This window comes from Brassica rapa, chromosome A05, assembly GCF_000309985.2.
Source record: "Brassica rapa cultivar Chiifu-401-42 chromosome A05, CAAS_Brap_v3.01, whole genome shotgun sequence".
Taxonomy (NCBI): domain Eukaryota; kingdom Viridiplantae; phylum Streptophyta; class Magnoliopsida; order Brassicales; family Brassicaceae; genus Brassica; species Brassica rapa.
In genome coordinates, this window is record NC_024799.2 from 13,805,360 (window position 1) to 13,831,302 (window position 25,943).

The window sequence follows — 25,943 nt, forward strand, 5'->3', positions numbered from 1 at the left end:
TAGCTGTATACATATACATATTTATATAGCTATTATATATTTCCCACTTATACAGACAATAATTTTCTTTTACACTTCTGTCATTCGGAAGGTTACACGTAATAGAAAAAGCCTATACCTATATAGAGCTCCTAAGAAATCTAATATGTAGATTTATTGTGTAGTCTACATCGTAAATTTTTCTAATAAATGAAATTTAAAATTGTATAAAAATAATTGTTGTGAAATTTTTAATTAATCAATATAATGGTTAATATGAAGTAAATAAATTAAAAAATTATACAATTGAACAATTTTAAAAAATATATATATTAATTTGGTAGTCATGTGTTAGACAATGTTCATGGTTTAGCAAAAAGGTTATAACATGTTAAGTCTTTTATGGTTAGATTTCTTAGGTTTAGATTTTAGATTGAGATTTTGTTTTATTGAGTTAAATTTACATATTAATGTTTAGTAGTTTATATTTTGTATATTATGATATTTGATAAAATAATTGAGACTTTTTTTTATCATCAAGCAAATATTTAGGATTTAAGATTTGTGGTTTAGGGTATAGTAGACGTACAATAAAGTGTACTTCATTGTATACTTTTTTTAATATACTTTAATGGTGTTTCCGAAATAATTATTACTTTATGAATAATAATATGAAATTATATATTATAACTATTAAAAATAAATTAATTTTGTAAATAATATATTAAAATTAAAACAATAAATAAAATAGAAAAAACCGTTGTAGACTTATAAAGAAGTATACTCATCGGTAGCAATTTAATCCAACCGGATTTAACTAAGTTAATTTTAACTAAACCAACTTAAACTCAATAACTTTAACCTAATGTGATATCATATATTAAAACTGTTAGAAGAGTAAAAAATGAAAAAAATAAATTTATATATTAATTTTTCTATTACAATAAAGAACAAAAACAATTTTATTGTAGACTAATTTGTAACTCAACAAAAACAGAAACAATTTGAGGTTAAAAAATCAAAATAATTTTGATTAATTTATTTTTTGTATGAATAAATTTAAATTATAATATTCAACAGTTTAAGATAATATATTAAATTATTAAAATAATAAAGAATACACAACAATAATTACTTTATCATACTAGACTTCCAAAAAAGTATATACAGAGTTTCAAAAGAAGTTTAAAGTGTCGTAAATTTTAACCTAGTTACAATTTGTTTTCTCCTTAGATAAATAAAATTTACACAATCTCTCTTTAAAATGGTTGCAAAAGTTTCTAAAACTCTATCACTTATCTCTAAAAGTCTTTCATTGTTAATATTTTCTCATGTCTTTCTCACAATATTTTCTTATTTTTGTAGGTAATATCATTCATGGTTTTCATCTTCCCCTCTAAAAATGTAAGTTATAGATCTATAGATTTTAAATATGTATTTTTTTGCTTATATTCAAATAAAGTTATACATTCAAACTCTATGTATTTACTTTGGTACTATTTTATCTTATAAATTTTATTTTTGAATTTTTTCAGATTTAAAAATAATTTTCACATTTCTAAATGTACAGATCTTTCAGATCTAATAATTAGCTGATAGAGTAGACATGTAATTTTAAGCAGACTTCATTGGAAGTTTACAAAAATATAACTTTAAATCTTTTTGTTCTATATTTTTTTAAATAATTTTATCTTAATTTTCATGTATTTTATTCCATGATTTTTATCTGCTCCTCCCAAAAATATAATATTTACATCTATATATATTAAATGTGTGTATCTTACTCTATTAAAAGGGAAATATCTGAGCCTATCCACCTCAGCCAATTAAATCATCTAATGAAATATGATTTTTTGCCATGTCACTATTTATTGAATCCAATAAAACACTTCATTTTCATTGTTCTTATTGAACTCTCTGAAATTGCCGTTATCCTGCATTTAAGAACCTTTTTTTTTTTAAACTTAATTCCCTTCGTTGATCCTTGCAAGATGAGAGACGATGACGTTTCAACTTCCGTTGTTTTCTCTTTATAGCTATTTTGCCGAATTTTAGCCAAAGGTATCACTATAATTTGGAATCCTGCTAAATTTTAGAAGTAATATTTAGTTTACAAAACGAAATAAAATAACCATACACTACATTCTCATCTTTATTGTGTTAATCATGTTATTCTTTTTCGGTTTCATATGATGGAAACCTATTTTACAACACATAATCCATGATATATTTGAGAAACTAAAAATAAAAGCTTAAGCTTTTTTCAAAATAAAAAAATAAAAATAGAAAACTCTGTACTACAAAATATATGCAGAACATAGTAAAAACATTTGGTTTAAATGTATCAGACAAGAATATATTCTAAATTTACACTATTAAAAGGGGAATATAAGCTTCATTGAACCTATCCACCTCAGCAAATTAAATTAGCCAATGAAATATGATTTTTCGCCATATCACTATTTATTGAATCCAATAAAACATTTCATCTTCATTGTTCTTATTGAAGTCTCTGAAATTGCCTTTATCCTACATTTAAGAAACTCCATTTTTAAAACTTAGTTCCCTTCGTTGATCCTTGCAAGATGAGAGACGATGACGTTTCAACTTCCATTGTTTCTCTCTTTATAACTCTTTCGCTGAATCTTAGCCAAAGGTATCACTTCTTATAATTTGGAATCCTGCTAAATTTTAGATGTAATATTTAGTTTACAAAAGGAAATAAAATAACCATACACTACATTCTCATCTTTATTGTGTTAATCATGTTATTCTTTTTTGGTCTCGTATGATGGAAACCTATTTTACAACACATAAATCCATGATACATTTGAGAAACTAAAAATAAAAACTTAAGCCTTTTTCAAAAATAAAAAATAAAAATAGAAAACTCTGTACTACAAAATATATGCAAAGCATAGTAAAAAACATTTGGTTTAAATGTGTCAGACAAGAATATATTCTAAATTTACACTAAATACAATCTAGAATGCAAAAATATACATACAAAATGACAATTTTTACCAAATTATACCATATCATTCGCGTGTAAATGCCCACGTAGTATATAGAATAATATGTTCAAATAATAGAAAAATTTTCAGATCACAATGATCCAAATAACAGACCACTATTTTAAAGGAATAGATAAATATGCAAAGTTATAAATTTTAAAATTACAAGTAACACGTAAAATTGTAGGACAAAATAATTGAGTTCAATAAATAAAATTACATAAAGTAAACGAATTTTTAAAAATAAATGCAAAAAACAATACAAAATATAAACCGCGCGTAGCGCGGTTAAAGAATCTAGTTTTATTAATATTTAAATAAAGTTACATATTCAAACACTATGTTTTTAATTTATTAATATTTTGTATCATAAATTATATTTTAAAGCTTTTATATTTAAGTTTATTTTCATGTTTTAATGTATATATTTTGAGATTAAAAAAATATCTAATAGAATAGACTTCAAATGACGTCAACTTAAAAAATAGAGCTAGTATACGTCACTTGAAGTATATGATATATCATAGATTTTACCTACTTTAGAACATGATATATATATATGTGTGTGTGTGTGTGTTTTTGAGTCTTTTATATGCATTTGGAGTCTTTTCAGAGCTTTTACAGGTTTAGGTACTCATTTGAGAAAAATGATGATTCTGGGGTATTTTGGAACCTTTTTGAGAGTTATGCTGAAATAACTAAAGCGGATCAATTATTGAAGATAAACATCGATCAACAAATCGCTTCCAGCATCGACGGATCACTATCGATGTCGATCGAAGGCGAACCATCCGCGAGAATCAACATTTAAGGAAATCACAAGTTTTACCCAAAACTCCAAGTTATTACATCCTAAGTCTCTTGCCGTATTTTAGACTATTTATTAGGGTTTTGTATCATTTGAGAGACAGACCTTCTTGAAAATTCTTCCACCATTGTCACACACTTGAAGAGGAGGCACACTTGATAGCTTAGAGAGCTTAGAATAGGAGAGAGAGATCTGAACTTCATTACAGAGAAGATCTTGAACTCCCTTGTTTCTTTACTCTGTCTTGTTTACTTTTCATACTCATTTCATTTAAGTATTATTCAGACCATCATGACCATGTTTCTTATCAATATGTCTGAGTAGTCTTATTGTTAGATTATAATTCTTCAAAGGGTGATCAATGTATTGTTAATATGAACTGTTGTTAGGATGTTTTAAATAGTTCATCATCTAGTTGCTCTTAATGCTAAGTCTAGGATTAATCCTAAACTTAGATCTGAGGTTTAATTGGCGCAAGCGGAATGTTGGTTAATTGCCTGAAACTAAGCTAGTATGATCTAATTAGCTAGATACACACTGAAGTTGGTCTAGGAGATTAGAGAACTTATCTAACCTGTTTGCAAAGCGTGCTAGAAGGTTGATTTTAGATATAGAGATCGACGGGCAAAAAGGTGTATCGATCGACATTCATATAGAATCGTCAATCGGTACTTTCTAGAGATCAACAAGCGACAGCTGAGATCTTAGATCTAGACATTAGATAACGATAGGCCATTGATTTTACCCACTTTTAGCCATGGTTTATAAGTGTTTTAATAACTAGTTAATATATTCTAGAGTCTATTTAGTTTATTTATAGGTCCAAGAGTGTTTTGGAAGAAATTGATCATTTTGGAGCATTTTGGAGATAATTGTAGAAAGCATCCGAGCTGACCGTCGAGCAAGACTTGCGGTCGACATTTAGAAGAAATAATCGATCGACGCACACCCTGTGACATCGATCAACAGCGAAGTGCGCAGAAGCTTGCCAACATGTTAGAGGCAAAGAACCGTTTTTGTCCAAACCGACTTAGAGCCTAAGACTTCACCAATTTACAAGATTACCCCTGACGTGTTTTAACCTAATATTTATAGCTTGCCAACATGTTAGAGGCAAAGGGTGCTTTCTTGTTTTCTTTTTTTCACAGCAAAGGTTTTCTAGGATTTTAGTAGAGTTGGAGAGAAGATCCAAAGAGATTTGTGGTTGAAACTCAATTATTATCTATCTATTTATCTATGCAGTTTTCTTACCTTATCATTTTTGTTATGAATTTCTTAGCTATGTCTGAGTAGTTCTATTGTTAGATTTAGGGTATAAATAGGTTATGATGGATTAGCCCGAACTATAGATTGCTAGTTGTGATATTCATCATTAGGATTGTCATTAATGCTTGTTTCTAGTTTAGCTTGCTAGAACTTGACCTAGGAGTTGTAGACTCAAGTTATCACTTGCATCTCACCCTGAATCCGTCCTAATTGAGCTATCATTGCTAGAGTAAGGTGAAAGCTGATCTAGGAAGCCTAGTGAGGATTATTCAACCCGTGCGTAAAGCTTGACTAACGCTCGTTGATCGATATTCCTATAGAATAATTGATCGACGGTGCGAAAGGTGTGTCAATCGATATTCCTCTAAAATCATCGATCGACACTTCATCTGGTCAATAGACAAACCTAGAAAGCGAACGCCGATCAGTTTGTTATTAAGAGCTTGAACTCTATAATATCATGCATACAACTATTAAGTATCTATAGGATTATAATCCTGATTACTTGAATATAAACCCTGAGTCTAGCTATTTCATCTAAAAAACCCAATCAAATCAACGTAGCAACTACCTTGCTCACAACATGCTTATTTACATTTAAATATAATCAACCTAGCATAATCACTCTGATTAGATTTATTAGATTCCCTAGCTCCTTGTGGATTGATTTCTAAGTACTACGATAAAACCTCTTATTTGATAGATTAATTCACTCCTTAGGGTAATTTGAGTGAGATCCAATTTGGCACCGCTGCCGGGGAGCTTTGATCGCCTATAGATTTAGTCTGATTAGTTCTTTACACCACTTTCTGCCATAATTTTTTTTCTTGTCTTTTCAGGTGCATGCCTAGCAGTACAAGAAGCAAATACGGAAACTCAACTGCTATTCTCATCAGATCCTGCAAGCTTGGAACGTTCAATCCATAAAGAAAGACGCTCCTCATCAATTAAAATAAACGCTAGTTCGTCGATCAACACTCGCCAACCACCGTTGATCCAGACACCGATTCTACCGACCGACACTCACTCACCACCGTCGACCGAAACTACTCTTTCGTCAACTGATATCTTCCATTTGACATCAATCGATACTTCATCCCGAACATCGATCGATACTGATTTTCGATACATGGTTGCTTATTTGGTTCTTGTGCTAGATGAGAATGGAGACCTGCATGACCAAGAGGGTCATCTGCATAATGCAGCAGGTCAGAAGATAAATGCTTAGGGGACTGTAATCCTTGAGCCCGATACTGATTCTACAGGAACTGATCAACCTGTAGATGAGGCTGCTCGACCCAGAAGGTTGGCTGATTACAACCGTCTGGATCAGTTCTATGCCAACAGATCAGCTATTCGCCCTCCAGCTATCCAGATAGGCGATTTTGAGTTGAAGCCGCAGTACTACACACTCGTGGGACAGACACCCTACTGTGGGTTATTTCACGAGCATCCTGTGGACCATCTGGAGAGGTTCTAGGAACTTATATCTGCTATCAAAGTCAATGGAGTCCCTGAGGAATACCTATTCTGCAAGTTCTTCAAATACTCACTTACTGGAGAGGCTTCGTATTGGCTTAAGCAGTTACCACCAGGATCTCTTACATCATGGGGCGACATCTTTGATGAGGCACGTGCTGAAGACTTGAGGAGCAAGATTGCTACATTCACTCAAGAGCCTACATAGTCATTCAGAAGCTCTTAGATCAAATTCAAGTCTTACCTAGTCAATGAAGTACATATGCTCAGTACTTTCTTCAGAGGCATCGCAGTGCAGTATCAGATGGCTGTTGATGCTTCCCGCGAAGGGAATTTCAACCTACAAATCCATAAGAGGCTGTGAGACTTATTGAGAACTTGGCATCCAACAATTGTACCAAGAACACTGATTTATATAGAAGGAAATCTGCAGCCATCCTTGGGAAGGAGCAGATGGATGAGGTGACAATCATCGATCGACATTTTCTCGTGATTTATATACGAAAGTTGAAATCTGAGATCTAGATATAGATAATCCAATTGATTTTACTTAAGTTTGAGTTCGAGAACAATAAATATCTATAAACTCCTAATAACCCAACTAAGTTGATTACTTATCATACCAGAGATAATACATGAATCTATCTATTTTTCCAACTATTAACAACCTCAAATAACACCAATTGAACAACTACCTTGTTCGCCACTTCATTTACTGATTAAAACCTATTAATCTAGCTTTATTTTGAAGACCATAAATCTCTTGTGTAATCCTAGAGTCTCTGTGGATTCGATCCCTAAGTACTACATCTGAACCTCTTATTTGAGAAAGCAATTCACTCCTTAGGGTAATTTGAGTGATATCAAATTTGGCGCCGTTGTCGGAGACTCTTTCTTATTACCTTTAGATTAAGTTGAGAATATAGTCTAGATTTTGTTACTGTATTTGCTAAAGTTTTCCCTCTTTCCCTACTGACCCAGGTTGTTGTAGGCACAGAGGGGGTAACCCACGAATTGGTTGAATGGTGGAACCAAGGTTTAAACCTGAAAATAAAGAGAACCGATTTTTATGAGTTTAGAGTTTTTATGATGCAAACAGAAACAAATATGAAAACAAATGAGATGATGATGATAATGGTAATGAAACAAGATAAATAAACAAAGGATAGGATGGAATCAAGCTGCTGGTTGTGTAACACTCTCAGCTTGATCAAAGGATGGTTGAAGTGGAATGAGATGGAGCTTTGCTTGCTGGTTGTGTAACTCTCTCAAGCTTGGCCAGTGGTTGGGATGGACGAAATGGATTGATAGACACCAAAAAGATCTATGGAAGAGATCTTTGATAAGCCTGGTTGCTCTGGAGCTGTTTCTCACACACTCAAAAGACTTAGAACAATAGTTTTGACAAAACTAGAAAAACTGTATTTTCATTCATAAAAGTTCAAGGGTGATTTACAAAGACAAACTAATTGAGCTTTATAGGCTCGACTACTGGGACTCTCTAACAGTCATAAAATGACATAAAGAAAGAAATAAAATCGAAATAATAAACTTGGAAGCAAAGGAATTGATGGCTCCATGAAAACTAGCCGTTGGAGGCTTTATGGTGAGAATCTTGGCCAAATGAATGTAGATGGTGTTCTCCTTGTATCTGGACGGTTTGAGGGGATAGCTAAGCTTCCTGGGAACCTTCTTGATGGTTTTGAATGTGCTGAGGTCGTGCCTAATCTGAAGGAAAAAGAGCTGTTGGAGTTTTAATGCTTGAGACTCCAAATAAGGCAAGTTGAAGTAAATGAGGATCCTCCTGATCCAATTGTTGCTGGTGCATGGTATGAACTTTCAGAACTCCTCCTGGACTCCTAGAATATCTCCTGATTGGTTGAAATGATATCCTGGTCGCCAATGTCTGGTTTGAAGCTGATTGAACCGGTTAGCTTCCAATTGAGGCAAGTGTAGAACTGGTTTAACCGGTTTTGGAGATTGGATCATAACTTCATAATTCCGTGGCCATTTCTCCTGATCTTGGGCTTTCTGGAAATCGGATAAACTCCTCTTGACTCCTATGATGGGCTTTGCTTCAGGCCTCTCCTTACTTGAGCTTAAATCTCCTTCTAAAGTCGGATATTCGCAGATGGACGGGCTGAGAAACCTCTGAGTTGTAAAATTCATAACTTCTTGCTCCGTGAATATTTTGACCCAATTCTAATTGGCCTGGACTCTTTCTTGAGTTTAGAAGCCATAAAAATTAGCCTCGTGATTTAAACCCCCCTGGTTTGTAAGATATGGCATTTTTAGTGCACGTATGTCCTGGTTTGCGCCTTGGCTGGTTGAGTAGGGCTTTGGGTTGACCTCTGGTTCAGTTGCTGATCTGATGACCACATCACAGGTACTTAAGATGGAGGACATGGATTTTGGATGAACATCGATCGACGAATTAACAATAACATTGAGCGACGGGTCGACGGAAAAATTGACCTATGCTTCACTACAAATCGACGGTACCCCACCAGAAGCAGGTAAGTTTTCTCTTACAATTCATACTAATGATCTTACAATTCATACTAATGAGGAAGTAGTCCTAGCAGAATCTAAAGGTCAACTAAGCAACGCAATTAACCAAATCATAAATGAACAGAGAACTGCAATCCCTGTTAAAATTAATTTAATCTTAAATAAAGATGAAGAAACAAAATTGCCTTTGCAAGACTACTTAAATCCTAGCAGGACCTGTTCTAATAGGTCAGCCATTATGCTACCAAAAGACGATACCAAGAAATCCGGGCTTAACCTCAAATACCTAATCTTGGTACGTCAGAACTCTTTCCGTGGAACCATCTCAGAACATCCACACGATCACATCAAAAATCTAGAAGAAATCATGATGGACGAATACAACCGCTGTAAACTCTTCTCATTTTCCTTAGAAGGAGATGCCAGAAAATGGCTAGATCAATTACCAGCAGGATCTTTAACCTGCTGGAAGGAAATTAGGAGTGTTTTCATTAATCACTTTTTCGATTAGACACGTTATTGGGATGTGAGGAAGAAGATCTCCACATTTCACCAAGATCCACGGGAATCATTTAAAAATGCCTGGGGAAGATTCAAGAGTTATCAACTTGAATGCCCCCACCATAGTTATTCAGAACCACAACTTATTAACGCCTTTTACGGAGGTGTTAGGCTACATTACCAAACCACATTTGAGACAGCGAGTGAAAGGAGCTTCATGATCTCACTCATATTAACCTAAAGAGTGAATTACTCTCTCAAATAAAAGGTTCAATTGTAGTACTTAGGGATCGAATTCTCAGAGAGCTAGAGAACCTAATAAATCTAATTAAGTTGATTAAGCTAGGTTGATCATGATTAAATGTAAATTATAGGTTTGTGAGCAAGGTGGTTGCTCAATTGATTGATTAGGAGTTTTGGTACTTAGATGATAGTAGTTAGATTTAGGGTTTTTATTCAGGTAATAAGGATTATAATCCTACAGATGCCTAATAAATTGTATGCATGATATTGTAAATCTCAACACTTCATAACAAACCATTACTCTCCTTTCTAGGTTTATCTATTGACCAGTGTCGATCGATGTTTCTATAAGAATATCGATCGATACACTTGTTGAATCGTCGACCGAATATTCGATAGGAATATTGATAGACCATGGATTTTACCCACTTTTAAAAGAAAACGAGAACTCGTAGGTGGGTCGACACAAATATGTTTATTAGATAAGAATACGTTCAGTCTGTTTACAAATAAGAAAATAAGCGGTAGAAAGCAAACCGGCGAAAGGTAGTCCGCCAGGAAGTACAAGTCGACGAGAGAGAGAAATGAAACCCTAGTTGTAGCCGAAAGTAAGTGTGCGTGGTCGATTTGTGGATCCCCTTTTCGCTGCCTCTTGCTCTCCTTATATAGACGACCAGTCAATAATCTAATTTGCCTCCGCTCAATGGGTTTTCTGCTCGTTGGGCCGAGCTATCGGGCCATTGTGTCAAGCCGTCAAGTCGACTGCTTGCAGTCGCTCGTTCCGTCGACTAAAAACAGTTTTGAGTCGAGCCGATCGGTAGTCCACAAGCTAACGAGCTGAGTCTTTTCTAAATGGTTATGGATCAGGTCAGCTATTATGTAGGTCTTTCCATACCAAACAAATATAAAATCAAAAAGTGTATATGGGATTTCAGATTCCGGCAATGTTTTTCTCCTCTTTGAGTTATTGGGAAGTGTGAGCATGACATTCCATAGGTAAAAGTGAAAAAGATGGAGACAATAAGTAAAAAACATTCAAATGTGTGAGCATTGTCATCTTCATATTACAATAAAGGGCTTCTCTTGGTCGTTGCATCAAGCCTTGTCGTCATGGAACCACCACCTCGTCTCCTTAGGAGACCTCCCGTTCTTACAATTCTTCACGTAACGATCATTATCTGCGGGGCGTTCCTGCAATAACATATACGTTTGCGACTGAGCTCATACTTCACAGTTTATGTACATTAGGAAATAAAAAAGGAAGCAGGAACCTTTGCAGGTGAACTTGATAGCATGGAGAGAATGCTGATGCAGACGGAACTCACAGTCATTGCAGGTGACCACGAGTCATATAGAATATCTGCCAAAAACAACCCACAGATATTTATACTAATTCTCCAAAGGAATCACTATCATCAGTTTACATGCTCAGGGATAAGCAAATCTGAACTAAGATGCAAAGCGGAGAGATACATGAACTCAAACTCCATAGCAAGTACAAAATCATGAGTCTAACAAGAGCTCTGCGTGTTACCAGCTCAGAGGCATAAGCTATGATATTTGAAAAAGATTATGATTTTGCAAAAGCATAAACAGGAATTATATCCCTAACTTTGAGCAACAGACAGAGTCGTTATCCAATAGAAACATTTCTAAATCACAGAACCATACAATTGGTCCAACCTCGGGTGATCAGTGATCACCAAAGCTATCTTCAAACTTGGTAAACTCTTCATTACATATCATCATAAAACTAACTCGACAAGGTATTCATAGCATCACTGCACATTAACAGCAATAAGAAGGTATGCAAGTTGGTGTAACACAAGCAAGATAAACTAACCCTTGAGATGCGAATTAAAACAAAATAAAACAATAAGCTAAAGAGATGGAGCAAATACCCAAACAAATATGTCCGTTGCTGTAAATATGTGGGTGTGACGGTGCCGGAGGAACAAAAATAACCTGCTCAACCAACAGCAGATGAAATTAATCACACTAACTCCATCAAACAGACACCTAAACCCAAAATAAAATAAATACTATAAATTCAATTAGGTTGAGTAACAAAGTGTAGCCAACCAAAGAGAATCGAAGAGAAAGACACATAAACATGTAAGAAAAGGAAGTAGTTCCGATCAGATTCGCTATTACAAATGTCAAACAGAAATAAAACAAGAAAACCTAGAGGATCGAGATGACATGCCTGGGGCGCTTCCATAGGGTAATTAACGGGAAATTCAACCTGAAGCTGGTAAGTCTCGTTCGCGTAGAGCGTCCCCGGAGCTCCGGTCACATCGATTATCCATCTTTCAAGATCACACCAACAGAAAACAAATCGATCAAGTGTTCAAACAGAGAGAGAGATCAAGGGTTCATTTTATTCTTACTTTTGAAGATTGTCGGTAACTTTGTGCCTAAATCCAGTGGGAGGATTTAATTGCCACTCGGTAAGCTCTTTCTGCAACCTATTGCACGCGATCTTGCTTAAGGCCTACGCATAATTGCAACAACCACTCCGATTTCAGATGTCATCAAAAGTTCTATACAAGAGAGAATAACAAATCCGTGAAGATATCGAAGACATGCGAGATAGAGACCTTGCGTGAGGGAGCGGAAGAGCTGGTCATGGCGGAGAAAGAGAGAATGAAGGTGTGCGATGCGTCGCCTCCTTTACTCTTCACGGTTTTCTTTTTCAGAGGGACACTTTCCTTTTCATTAAATTAATTATTTTGGATGCAAGAGTAACTACAAAAAAATAAGGAAAAAATTACAAATATCTTACAATACTAAAAGTAAGATATCAAGCCCTCTACAGACATCCACGTCAGATTAAAAAATTCAACCAATAAAAATGCTTTTGACTGCCTTGTCACTACCGTTTTTGTAGACCGAAAAGAAAATGGGCTTTCGTTTGATTTTAAAAGTAGTTAATCATGACCCGTGTGAAGCCTACCTCTCCAAACCTAATCTTCTTCGACGTAGAGTCTGGCGTTTCCATTCCCTGCAATCTCCGTTTCTTCTCTGTATTTATCACAACCAGTCTAGATCATTAAGTTCTGTTCTTCAATCCTTTTATAGTGGTAAAACAAAACCAAACATCTGTAGCAACAATGTTCTCACCAAAGTGGAGATGATAAAGCAACTAGTGAGATTACCAAAGATTGGAATGGCATTGACCAAGTCCTTCTCTGAAACCCTCACAGCGCTTCTGCAAAGGTTTCAACTTTCTTCTTCTTCTTACCTCTCTTTCTCAGATTAGAGCCTTTCGTTAATGTGTTGTGGGTTTTTATTTTGCAGATTAGCTTACATGGAGGACAAGTGATTTCGTGGAGGAATTACCAGGGCTAGGAGCTTCTTTTCACTAGCAACAAGGTATGTTAATTGTATAGACCATAACCCCATCAAAGAAGGAAGAATAATAAAGATCTGATTTTTAACAAAATGTGAAATTGTGTAGGTTATCTTCAAAAACCCAAAATCAATGCGTAGAGGGATACAGATTTGTTATCTTCAAGTAACTTTATCCTCAGATTTCTCATTGTTTGATTTGAACATTGTAATTGAGTTGTTTGTGTGTGTGTGTGTGTTTGAAGTTTGGAGATTGTGGATCACTGGATCAACATGGGTTTGCAAGGAACAAAATCTGGCTCATCGATGAGAACCCACCTCCCCTTGCCTCAAACGAGTCCTTTGGAAAATCATTTGTTGATCTTCTTCTCAAATCATCAGAAGAGGACTTAAAGCAATGGCCTCACAGGTTAGAAAGCATCATCATTTGCCTTTTATCTTCTTTCTCTTTACAGATACTAATGTATGTGTGTGTGTGTGTTTCCCTATGCAGTTTTAAGTTCCATCTTAGGGTTTCACTTGCCATAGATGGCGACTTAACATTGGTTTCTCGGGTTAGAAACATCAATGGCAAGCCCTTTAGCTTCTCATTCGTGTTATGCAGTCTCTTTACGCAATAGCTTGCTCAGAGTAGAGACTTCTGTCATGATAATATTCTTTTGCCAAGCCTAGAGTCTCAGACACACAATTTCCCTAGAGTGATGGATTTTTTTAACCCAAGGTAATTAGTAGTTAATATCATACATACGTGCTCAAATCTTTTTTGTGCTTTCTGTTTTCATTTTTAAACACACGGATCCTAGTAAATGATTTGAAAAGCATTGTTTAGATGGGTTATGGAGATGTCCAGCAACAGAGAAACAACAACAGTTGTAAGAGAAGATTTAGAGCCAAACGAAATGAAGCTTGAGATTGTTAAGAAAATGTTCTATTCTATTTTTATAACATGCCTATTTACCTTGTTTTGCAGGTGATCCAGTGGGCAAAAGAGAGAGAATAACCACACGCTCTTTGTTTAAAACTTGGGTTGACCACATTGTGAAGAGTCTCCACTTTTTTAAAACCGAGAAGTCTCAACTTTGATTGATAATTTTCCATACTTAAATGATAGAAAAGAATGTGCCACTGAGACATAAGATATTTCTGCAGATTTTGTTTTTGTTTTTTTGAACATCAGTCTGCAGATTTTCTTGATTGCATAAAAATTATTTTCTGGTATGGTAGGTTACTTGCAGAAGAGGTTAAATTCTCATTTACTCATTGTCGCTAAAAGTAATAATGAAAGTCATTGGAAAAAAATTTTGAACACAAATCAGTAAAAAAAATATGACTGAAATTCATGTTTTCTTTTCACACTCTTAGCAGCCACTTATTGCTGAAAGAATAGAGAAACAAATATGTTAGTTTATTTTCCTGAAATTTATCAGATTTTTGTTAATAATGGAAAATTATTATGTTAAATGATAATGGACGGGTGTTTGGTTTGAGATAGAAGATAAACTGAGAGAATCTGTTTAGATTAATCCTACTCTCAACCATCTCTAATTTATAGAATTTGAGGTAAATTTACGGTTTTCATTGTCTAATATGGGAGACGGAGAGTTCTTTTTTTTTGGTAATCTAGGAGACGGAGAGTTGGATATTCTGAATGGAAAAACATTCATTGTCAAATTAATTAATGAGGAATACGTTGAATGAATCCAAATATGGACATGAACAAAGTAATGTACTAATGTTCATGATAATAGGGAATTATTATGTTAAATGATAATGGACGGGTCCTAACAAAGTAATAGCAAAATAAATTAGTATGTCTAATGCTTAGCATTTAACTTATGTTACACTGCTATTTTGGTATTATAATAAAGTACGTAATGGACACCACTTATATAATATCATCTATGTCCATAAGTTTCTGACTCTTATATATTGATAAATCTATCTGATTTTCAGTTACCTAAGACCAATGTTATAGTGCAACGATTATCGAAAGAACATCAACAAATGAAAACTCCAAAAAAAAAGGGTGAACACTTAAAGAAATGTAAGAAAGATCTTACCGCAAAAAAAAAAAATGATTCATCTGCACGATCACACAAATCTAATATCATCACTATAAAAGAAATTTTTTTTATTCATGATATCAAGTAAAATCTAAGAATATTGTATTCATTCGAATATCTAAACCAACCGACTTGCACGATCATAAAGTCAACATATATAGAACATATTAAATAAAATTTATAAAAATTAGTATAGTTAAAACATTTACAATTTATATATATAGAACCACATGAGGAGGAAATACAGAGATTTCCAAATAAATCAAATATAAAACACTAATGAAACATATTACTTTCGCTTCTATTTTTTAATTTATAAAATGATCGACAAAATGGCAGACCGCATAAAAATTAATACGGTTATGTTTTCATTAATCACATAAACACAAAGCCAAAAATATAATAGTTAAAATAGATTATCGATTAAAAAATATTTGACAAAAAATAACTAAAATCAAATATTTCAATATAAAAAAATGATAAACTTAAAATATATACACCTGCATAGTCTAACAAAAACATAATATAAAATAATCGGATGATAAACAAATATAACATAATGAAATTAGATAATTTAAAACAAACAAATTAAACTATTTATACCGACATAAAAAAAATAGAATTCAAAAAATTGATTTCACATTAAAAACTTAGGGTGTAACTGGTAATCAAGCTGAGGAATGCTATGAATGCAAGGAATTAAAAAAAATAGAATGTCAATTAATGGAATGATGGAAGTTATGGAATGAAATAAATGGAATGGATAATTGCAGAGAAATATTTTTGTAACACAAATGGTAACTTTTTAAAGGAATTGAATGGAATGAAATGAAAATAACTTTTAATTTAAATTAAATAATGTTAAAAAGAAACACAAATATTTATTTAAACCTTGCCTAAAACTAAACATCTTTATTGCCAAAACAAATATTCATGATCGCATGAAGAAATAATAGAAAAGTAACTTTGGAGGAAGTGTCATCTGCAATAACTAAAGCTTTGAATAACTAACATAATAGCAATAGTAATCCTTTTTTTATAAAACCTTAACAAGAATATTGATCACTAAAGCACAGATTCTACACAACTTCGATATGTAGCAAACAAAACGTACTAGACTATATACAACGTAACGATCAAACGGTAAAATTTAAGCTTTTTTCTCAGAAAAAAACAGTATAGCAATTATGAAAGGAAATAAGACTTATCAGGAGAAAGCAAATTTTGATCGGTGGGTTTAATTACGTATTAATGTTTAAATAAGAAGAAGATGTTGCTATTATTTAGTTAGTAACAAACCTTAAAAATCTTAACAAATCTACTATAGACTATGATAAATAACAAGAAAAATATTTAAACTTAATTAAACTTTTATTTTTGATTTAATTTGATTCCATTCCAGTCATTCACGTTCTTTTTTTATCATGAAAGGATTATAACTAGATTCCATTTTGTTCCACCTATTCCACAGGAATTAATGGAATGACAACTGTTTTTAATTCCACTTAAATGGTGTATTTTTTTTGGAATCTCTTGGAATAAGCTATTCCAAACAGTTTTATTCCAAAAAATAGTAATCCAGTTACACCCTTAATCTATAACACAAGTGTAAGTGCATCATTTGAGTCTGAGAATTGTTTTCTTCTAATTTATTTATCTATGAGATAGTTTAGATCTTTTCAGTTAAGATGATATAAACTACCGGCAAAAATAACACCAAATTTTCAAATTAATTATAAAAAAAAATTAAAATATAATATAATTTCTTTTTTTTGTACGACAAAATATAATATAATATAAAATGTAATAACTCATATATACATAAAATGATAAAATTTTAAAATAAATAAACCGCGCTATGCGCTGTGAGAATCTCTGGTAAAAATAAAGAAAGAGAAAATAAGAAAGAGATGACAGAAGAAAGGGCAATTCTCATAGACATTTTGATCGCAAAAATTGACCACAAGAAGTAAAATGATCAAAATATTTTACTTAATAGGTAAAAAGATCTTAATATCCTAGATATATTAAAAAATAAAAAAATTAAAAAAAAATAGTTTTAGGTTATATGTTTTCAGATTCTAACTTTTTTATAAAAATTATTTTTAAAAAATCTTTTCCGATTTTTTTTATTTTTTTTTTCAAATTTCCTTTTTGTAATTAGAAAATACTTTTTGAAAATATTTTTAAAATTTTTATTTTCAAATTTTTAATATTTATTTATTATTTTATAAATTTTAAATCTGAATCTCAAATCTCCAACCCTTAACTCTAAACCTTAAGGTTTAGATTAGTTAACCCTAGGGTATAAGTGTAAATTTACCTTTTTAATGAAACATTTTGGTCATTTTGATTCTTAGAGGCTATATTTGTGACATAAACTTTTTAGTGCTATCTTAAGGTATTTCCCTAGAAAAAAAAGCATATATTCTTTTTCAAAAGACTTTCAAAAAACTTAAGAGATTATCTTAGGCCTGGGTTCGATACGGTTTTTTTAGGATATGGATTCTTCGGATCTAGACATTTGAATCCAGTTAAGTATTTGGAAGTTTTTGATACGAATTTGGGTCGGTTCCTCTCAGATCGGATCAGTTCAGATCTATAATTAAAATACATATAAATTATCTATAACTAGGTGATAATTTGCGGTCTACGCGGGGTGAGGAGACTTAAAAAGATTATAACTTTGAAAAAATATTACAAATATTTATTGGTATTCAACGAAATTGTGTTGAATATTATAGGAAATATTTTTTCCTACAAATATTACAAATATTTGTAGAAAACATTATCTATAGGTATTAGAAAGGTAAAAGTCATAGACAAATTTTACATGTTGTATAATAAGGAATTCAACGAAATTGTGTGTGTCTATATAAAGTAAGCTTTAATTTTTTTTTTTATAAAAAACTTGTGCTATTTGTTTTGTTTAATTGAAGTATAGTTTGTCGAAATGAATCAATAAGAGTAAGCAAAAACTTATATAAAATTAATTAAGAAGTAAAGATAAACAAAACATATACGTAATAATACGGGTCTAGGATTAATTTGATGAAAGCAAATAGCCATAATTATATACAACTAGAGATTTTTTCCGCGCTTCGCGCGGATTGTGTCTTATAAATTTATTTTATTTATAATATTATTTGTCGTTTTTTTTTTACATTAACTTCTTGTTTTTCCAATGTTAGTTTTTCTTAATTTAAATTTATATGTTTATAATTTTTCATTTTTCTTGTTGTAGATGGAGATTTATATTTTTTATTGATGGTTTTTTGTATGTGACATAAATTTTTTGAAATTTTAAAATAATGTTATATATAGTACGATTAACACATTAAAGAAGAGAAACATATTCAGGCACATTTTACACAGGTTTTATATGCATAATTTTAAACATTATATATGTATATATTTTAAGTTTGAAACATGTAAATACTTTTTAAAGCTAAATACTTGTTCTGAGTTTACATAATTTATCGAAAGTTTTATCTCTTTTTAAATTCAAATCACTGAAAAAAATATATCAAAAAGTCAGTATATATGGGTTTTTTGGGCTTTTAAATCAACACTGAAAAATTACATGAATCAGATAACAACAGTTTTATAAACAACTGGATAAAATTTGACCGAGCCAAAGATTTTCACACAATATGTTCTTTCTTCTTCAAATTGCGAAGAGCCTATAGGCACAAGAAAAAAAAAAATTTGTTTTCACTTATATAACATTTTTTCTCCTTTACACATGGAGTTTATTACACTGTTATAAGCAATGGAGAACTCTATTCATATAAAATTCACATCTATGCATTTTGACAAAGAAGAATTTTAGCCATCTTTAGTTTCAGAATGAACCAACTTCAGTCATATACACTATATTTTCTCTATGATTCAAATCTTACGATTTTAATATATGTGCAGATTTCCATGTGAAAAAACACGCACGCCATCTATCATTCAACCTATTACTTTTTCCAAAGTAAACACTATAATCCTTGTTTGGTTAGCTCCACAAATTAATCTCTTTGGATCAGTTTACTAAAAAATATAGATACTAATGTCAGAAAAGAATATAAACACTATCAACAACAAATATTGGCACAAGACTATTTGGTTCAAGGAACATATTCTACGTAATACGTTTATATCATGGCTGGCTTTGCGGAGAAGACTGCCAACCAAGGATCGCTTGAGGCGTTGGGGGTTAAATGTCTCAGGAACATGCGTCCTTTGTAATCTGGAAAGAGAGACTCACCATCATCTCTTCTTTGAGTGCTCTTTCACTCGCTTGATATGGGAGCCTTTTGCTGCTGAAGTTTGGATTTCTCCTCCGACTGATCTACACTCTGTTGCAGCCTGGATCAATCAACCTCGCGTCAACGCAGATACGCATGCTACTCCAGTCATCAAGCTCTACTTTCAGTCAGCCATCTACCTGCTGTGGAAAGAGCGTAATGTTCGTGTGTTCACAGCTGTCTCCTCACCTTCATCAGTCATCCTTGCTTCTCTCGACCGTATGATGGGTGACCGTCTCCTCTCTTACCCGGCAAGTTCTTCTTTCTCCTCTTCTCTACTTCTTTTTATCTTTCTTGTATAAAACTTCCTTAAGACTTTTTTTACCTTGAGTTGTTGTTGGTTGTTTTTGTTTCTTTGCTGTAATAAGTTGTTTAAAAACAACAGTGTAACCTTTCAAAAAATGATAATCTTAACATCTTACAAAAAAACAACAAATATTGACTTATTTATGTGAATATATATTTTATTTTAAATCATTATAGTGGACGAAGAAATCACCTTAATTTGTATAACAAATTTTCTTAGATTCACGTCATCATACTCACCATTTTACCATTTTAATTACATAATTTTACATGAGCTTCTTCACCCTCCCCGGTTATTTTCTCTTTAATTATAACTACAGTATAAAGTTATAAACTATATATATTATAAATTAATAATTTATTTACCCTTGAAGTCTAACGATTAAAAATAGAACATAATTCAATATAGATATATGATTCTATTAATAAATTAGTAGTTACAAATTTGAAATTTTTAGAAATATCAAAAGTTGTATGTTAGTTAATTATCTTCTAAATGACATTTATTTCTAATTCTTTTTGGATGAGAATATTTTGGCTGAGGTGGATAGTCCCAAAAGCCTTGAATTTAGTCCCTTTTATATAGCCTGGATCAATCAACCTCGCGTCAACGCAGATACGCATGCTACTCCAGTCATCAAGCTCTACTTTCGGTCAGCCATCTACCTACTGTGGAAAGAGCGTAATGCTCGTGTGTTCACAGCTGTCTCCTCACCTTCATTAGTCATCCTTGCCTCTCTCGACCGTATGATGCGTGGCCGTCTCCTCTCTTACCCGGCAAGTTCTTCTTTCTCCTCTTCTCTACTTCTTTTTATCTTTCTTGTATAAAACTTCCTTAAGGTTTTTTTTACCTTGAGTTGTTGTTGGTTGTTTTTGTTTCCTTGCTGTAATAAGTTGTTTAAAAACAACAGTGTAACCTTTCAAAAAATGATAATCTTAACATCTTACAAAAAAACAACAAATATTGACTTATTTATGTGAATATATATTTTATTTTAAATCATTATAGTGGACGAAGAAATCACCTTAATTTGTATAACAAATTTTCTTAGATTCACGTCATCATACTCACCATTTTACCATTTTAATTACATAATTTTACATGAGCTTCTTCACCTTCCCCGGTTATTTTCTCTTTATTTATAACTACAATATAAAGTTATAAACTATATATATTATAAATTAATAATTTATTTACCCTTGAAGTCTAACGATTAAAAATAGAACATAATTCAATATAGATATATGATTCTATTAATAAATTAGTAGTTACAAATTTGATTATTAATTTACCCTTGAAGTCTAACGATTAAAAATAGAACATAATTCAATATAGATATATGATTCTATTAATAAATTAGTAGTTACAAATTTGAAATTTCTAGAAATATCAAAAGTTGTATGTTAGTTAATTATCTTCTAAATGACATTTATTTTTAATTCTTTTTGGATGAGAATATTTTGGCTGAGGTGGATAGTCCTAAAAGCTTTGAATTTAGTCCCTTTTATATAGTAGGATATTCACTAATTAATATTCCATAGCTTGCGCTCCAATGCATAGCTAAAACTTTCCTTAACACTCAAATGCTAATAAATCAACGCATATCAAATTCGGATACATAAACTAAATTTGTTTTTATACGACCCTGATTGACAAAAATAACTTGATGGTTTTAAAAAATCCATAAATAAAGATTATGAATTGATTCAAAAATTCTTTCCAAAATTTTAGATATGCCTTGTGTTAAACGTTCTATTCATGTTCTGGAATATAAGGAAACCAAGATTGTGAATTGATTCCAAAAATCAATCAACCAATAATTCAATAATAAAAATTATAACGAAATCATATTGTAAAAATATTGACTCTAAAAACCAAGAGTTATACTTTGGTTCACCAATAAATAGGAATTTGTTATTCTTATTAAATATCTTTTAAAAATAAAATAAAATATTGTATAGTTATATTATATTTTTAAAATAAATAAAAATAGTAATTATAACAAAACAAAGTTTTAAACCGTCAGCAAAACACTAAATCATAAACCCAAAATCTTAAACCCTAAATCCTTGGATAAATCTTAAACCCTAAATTAAAAATACTAAACTCTAAATCTTAAAAACCCTAAACCCTTAATCCTAACCCCTAAACCCTTTGATAAAAATAAATAAAAAATACGTAGTTCCTATAAAAAGATAGTTTTTTAAAATATTTTTTAACGTTATCGGCAAAACACTAAAAATCCCTGAATACTAAACACTAAACACTAAATCCTTGGATAAAACATAAACCCTAGGGTTTAGGATTTATCCAAGGGTTTAAGGGTTAGGATTAAGGGTTTAGTGTTTTTGATTTAGGGTATAGAATTTATCCAAGGGGTTATGGTTTACCCAAGGGTTTAGGGTTTAAGATTTGGGATTTTGTGTTTTCCTGACGACGTTAAAAATATTAAACAAATTCTATGTTTTTGCAACTAGTACAATTTTTTATTTATTTTTATTTTTTTATTTTAAAAATATAATATAAATTGCAATATTTTGTTCTTTTTTTTAAAAGATACTGAATATGAAATAAATAAAAATAATATTGGTTGTTGGTGAACCTACATGTTCACCCTAGGGGTTGGTGAACCCAAAAATAACTAAAAAACAATTAAACAAAATTATAACAAAACATACTAAGACGGTTATTCCAAAACAATTTGATAGCATGCCTAGGAAAATTGTGGGTGGAATATGGCTGACCGCTAATTCATATACACCATAGCTATACAATTAAGAGTATTCTAAATATTAGTATCACATAATTAAAAGATAATGTTTTGAAAATCGCCATACTCATTCGAGATTTTTCAACACAATTATATACTTAGATAGCCGGTTTCGTTCTCTAATAATTAGACTTTTGATGTTGATAGGGAATAGTTTATATATGTGAGGTTGATATACAAAGTTATGGCGCATATTAGTATGGCAATATTGAAATAGAAAGGTTGGTATATAAACTTTTAATATTAGATAACATGTTTCATTCTCTAATAATCAAACTGGTTTCGTTATCTAATTAAAAAGCATATAGTATATTATGTTAAGCTACAATTTAATGAACAATGGTAGTATATGTAATTATTCTAGTACGAAGAGGGCTTTTAATTATAGGGTGTGAGAATAAATATGGTGTTGCTACGAAAAAAAAAGCAATTTGTTAATAACACATGAAGGGAAGGTTAGTTTATAATAATGCTCCTAAAATAATAATAAGTGAATTTTTAATCCAAAGTGAATCCGAGTTAATTTCAGGTATTTACGGTACAAAACAAAAGATCCGAAATACCTAAATTCTATCAAAATTTAGCCAAAATGACTAATATTCATCTAAAGTTTTACAAAATAACCAAAAACAACAATTAATAAATTAAATAAATATTTTAAACTCTATATTTGACATTTAAAATTTCATAGTACTTGAAAATGTCATAAACATAATAATAAATTTTGATAATAAAAAGATATTTCAACTAAACATAAACTAAAATATTGAAAATAAAACACATGAAATCATAGTTTTTGATATTCATATTTTTAGGCCGGGCATGAAATCCAAGAATTTTCCCAGGCCAATCTTAGCTTCCCATTAGACGTCAAACTTTCCCAAAACCAAAACACTTTAATTTTTGATTTCCTCTGATGTCAAATTCTTTTGAAAAAAAAATCGATCTTCTCTCAGTCTTCTCGTGTCGTTATGTAACCTTACAGAATCTGAAACGAATACTCTTAACTCGTTCCTTTGGATTTAATAACATTTTTAAGTATTAACCTGCTTCACTTGAATCTTTTCATCAGATACTCCACCTGGAATCAAGTTCACCTAACCTTGGCTCCGGATGCCTAAAAGGTAACTTCTCAATCCTGTAGACACTGATTTCACTTAGAGTAACCAATCACTCAGCCTTTTCATGACTTCAGATACTGCCAAAAATATGTGAATGAATTCCTAGCCCTCTGCATTTTGATTCCCTTTGTTACCCTTTGATTTTTTTTGATGTGCGCTTATCTTAGAATAAAAAAAAACCCTTGAATCAACTGCAGTAGACCTGAAATATTTTTAGCGGGAAACTAAAATAGAAGAATTCCTAGACGACTTACATATTAGTCGTTTAAACCCTAAACATAACCTCAAAAATAAATTAACTAACTAAATACTTCATAAAATAAATTAAACTTAAAAAGTGTTTACTATACACATAAATAAACACATATAGGTACAAAAATTAATTTTTCAAAAAAACATTTAAGCTTTCTAAAATCTAACCCTAAGAATACATACAATACTACAATATATGTTGCCAAACCCTAAACCAAAGAATATCATGATTAACTACTTTCACTCATCTATGTTAAAAACTATTCAATTTTATTATATCTTAATTTACATCACTTAAAACTGTTTATAATTACATGATTTTAATTTTTCACTTGTCAAAATATTTTTTAAACAATTTATAAATTATTTTTTAGATACACCAGACAATTTCCAGTATCTCAGAAGACTCAAACGCTTTATCGGAGCTATATTCGTAAAAATGAGTTCTGTTTTTTTTTGTTTGATCACAAGGGAATGGATGTACTTTCACAAGGTTTTTTTATGTTAGTTTTGCATTTGATTCAAGTTTGGGTATAAGTTTGCATTTCAAATCAAGTTTTGAGTCATATTTCACAAATTTCCCTCTTTGTAGTGTGTTCTTGTAAAGGCAGTAACGCATATATGTACGTTGTAGCTAAACACAAAGGCACATCTAGAAGATTCTAATAGCTTACATGAACAACTCAATATCGAGGTCATTTTTTGAAACTTGGTATTTTCAAATATCACATTGTTTCTGTGACCAGATTTTTAGTAAAATGTAAGCAACGTGAGGAGGTAAAAAATAATAAATAACTATCAAAAGATATAACAGTTGCTCGAAAAAAAATCTATAGAATCCTTATCCCTAACATTATCAAAAGATTAGTGTAAAATAACAGAAGAAATATAATAGGTGAAAACACCTATATAAATTGGTCCAGTCTCACAAAATTGTATCCGTGGACAAGTTAATTCATTTACACTCCCTAGTCTTTCGTTGTTGCCGTAGTCATGAAGGGCTTCGTTTTGACCACAACACTCCTTGTATCCCTGCTTTTGCTTGTCTCTCTTCCAATCTCAACCGTTGGATTACCAAAGATATGGTGGCATAAGCAATCAGAACAAGCGGATGCCCGCCACCTTCTCAAAGGCCCTTCATCGGAGACTACAAGGTTGGTTGGGCTTGCACTTCTATCACAGGCCCCTAACTCATCTCCATCTCCCACCGGACTGTTTCCATGGCTTCCCATCATCCCGAAACTACCAAACCTTCCGGGACTTCCTAACATTCCAAAATTCCCTAACATCCCAGGCCTCCCTCCCCTCCCGGGACTCCCTCGCCTACCAGACCTCCCTCCCCTCCCTCCCCTCCCGGGCCTCCCTAGCCTACCTGGACTGCCTCCTCTACCGCCATACTAGTCACTAATCAGTAGTTATGTCAGACGAAATGGAGTAGTGGTTGATCAAAGCTGTGCCGTCCCCGATATTTTAATGGCTTAAAGCATTAGAAAATGTGGCCTTCTTATAATAAAATAAAATTTAACATATTATTTAAAATTAGAAATGAAAAAAACTATAATATATCAATACAATTTTATTTCTGAAAAACAGATCTTGTAGCTTTTCTTCCAGAAAATATGTTTATAATCTTTTCGTAGCCAAGTTTACCAAACTTTCAATAGATATCATTGATAACCCATTAAACCTCTCTTGTGACATGGTAGATCGTAGATAATTTTCTTTCAATTTCAATATGGAAAAAATATTTCCGCAGTGGCAACATAACCCCGGTTTGTAAACAATATTCGTTAAGCAATCCATGAAGAATCCAGGTAAAAATTCTACATTGTTTTCAAAGATTTCAATACTTCATAAGCGCTTTTAACTTCTGCTGGTAGTACCATTCTTAGAATTTTAAGCTCAGAACATAGATCTTCCATATTTACATCTGAATGTTCACCATGCCTACGAAAATCTCCAAGTCTAACACAAGATTTTCAT

General features: G+C 31.9%; 2 protein-coding genes and 1 pseudogene across 2 annotated transcripts; 2 read left to right on the plus strand and 1 right to left on the minus strand.

Moving 5' to 3' along the window:
• Window positions 1-10,704: 10,704 nt before the first annotated feature.
• On the minus strand, window positions 10,705-12,593 carry LOC103868723 (ubiquitin-conjugating enzyme 15). Its single transcript, XM_009146798.3, has 6 exons — window positions 12,402-12,593; window positions 12,192-12,295; window positions 12,008-12,110; window positions 11,703-11,766; window positions 11,073-11,161; window positions 10,705-10,992 (listed from the first exon to the last, which is right to left on the minus strand). Exons 1-6 carry the CDS (start codon window positions 12,429-12,431, stop codon window positions 10,897-10,899), a joined length of 486 nt encoding a protein of 161 aa, XP_009145046.1. The 5' UTR covers window positions 12,432-12,593; the 3' UTR covers window positions 10,705-10,896.
• Window positions 12,430-15,939, plus strand: LOC103868725 (annotated as a pseudogene).
• A 9,014-nt stretch (window positions 15,940-24,953) lies between these two features.
• Window positions 24,954-25,361, plus strand: LOC103868779 (pre-mRNA polyadenylation factor FIP1). Its single transcript, XM_009146847.1, has one exon. It carries the CDS (start codon window positions 24,954-24,956, stop codon window positions 25,359-25,361), a length of 408 nt encoding a protein of 135 aa, XP_009145095.1.
• The last annotated feature ends 582 nt before the right edge of the window (window positions 25,362-25,943 follow it).

Bases quoted from the DNA above. Each gene is read 5' to 3' on its own strand.
- LOC103868779 (XM_009146847.1), top strand. From the start codon at position 24,954: ATGAAGGGCTTCGTTTTGACCACAACACTCCTTGTATCCCTGCTTTTG.
- LOC103868723 (XM_009146798.3), bottom strand. From the start codon at position 12,431: ATGACCAGCTCTTCCGCTCCCTCACGCAAG. The intron at 12,296-12,401 runs GTCTCTATCTCG...AATTATGCGTAG, and splicing joins CTTCCGCTCCCTCACGCAAG to GCCTTAAGCAAGATCGCGTG. The intron at 11,767-12,007 runs GCATGTCATCTC...TTGGTTGAGCAG, and splicing joins ACCCTATGGAAGCGCCCCAG to GTTATTTTTGTTCCTCCGGC.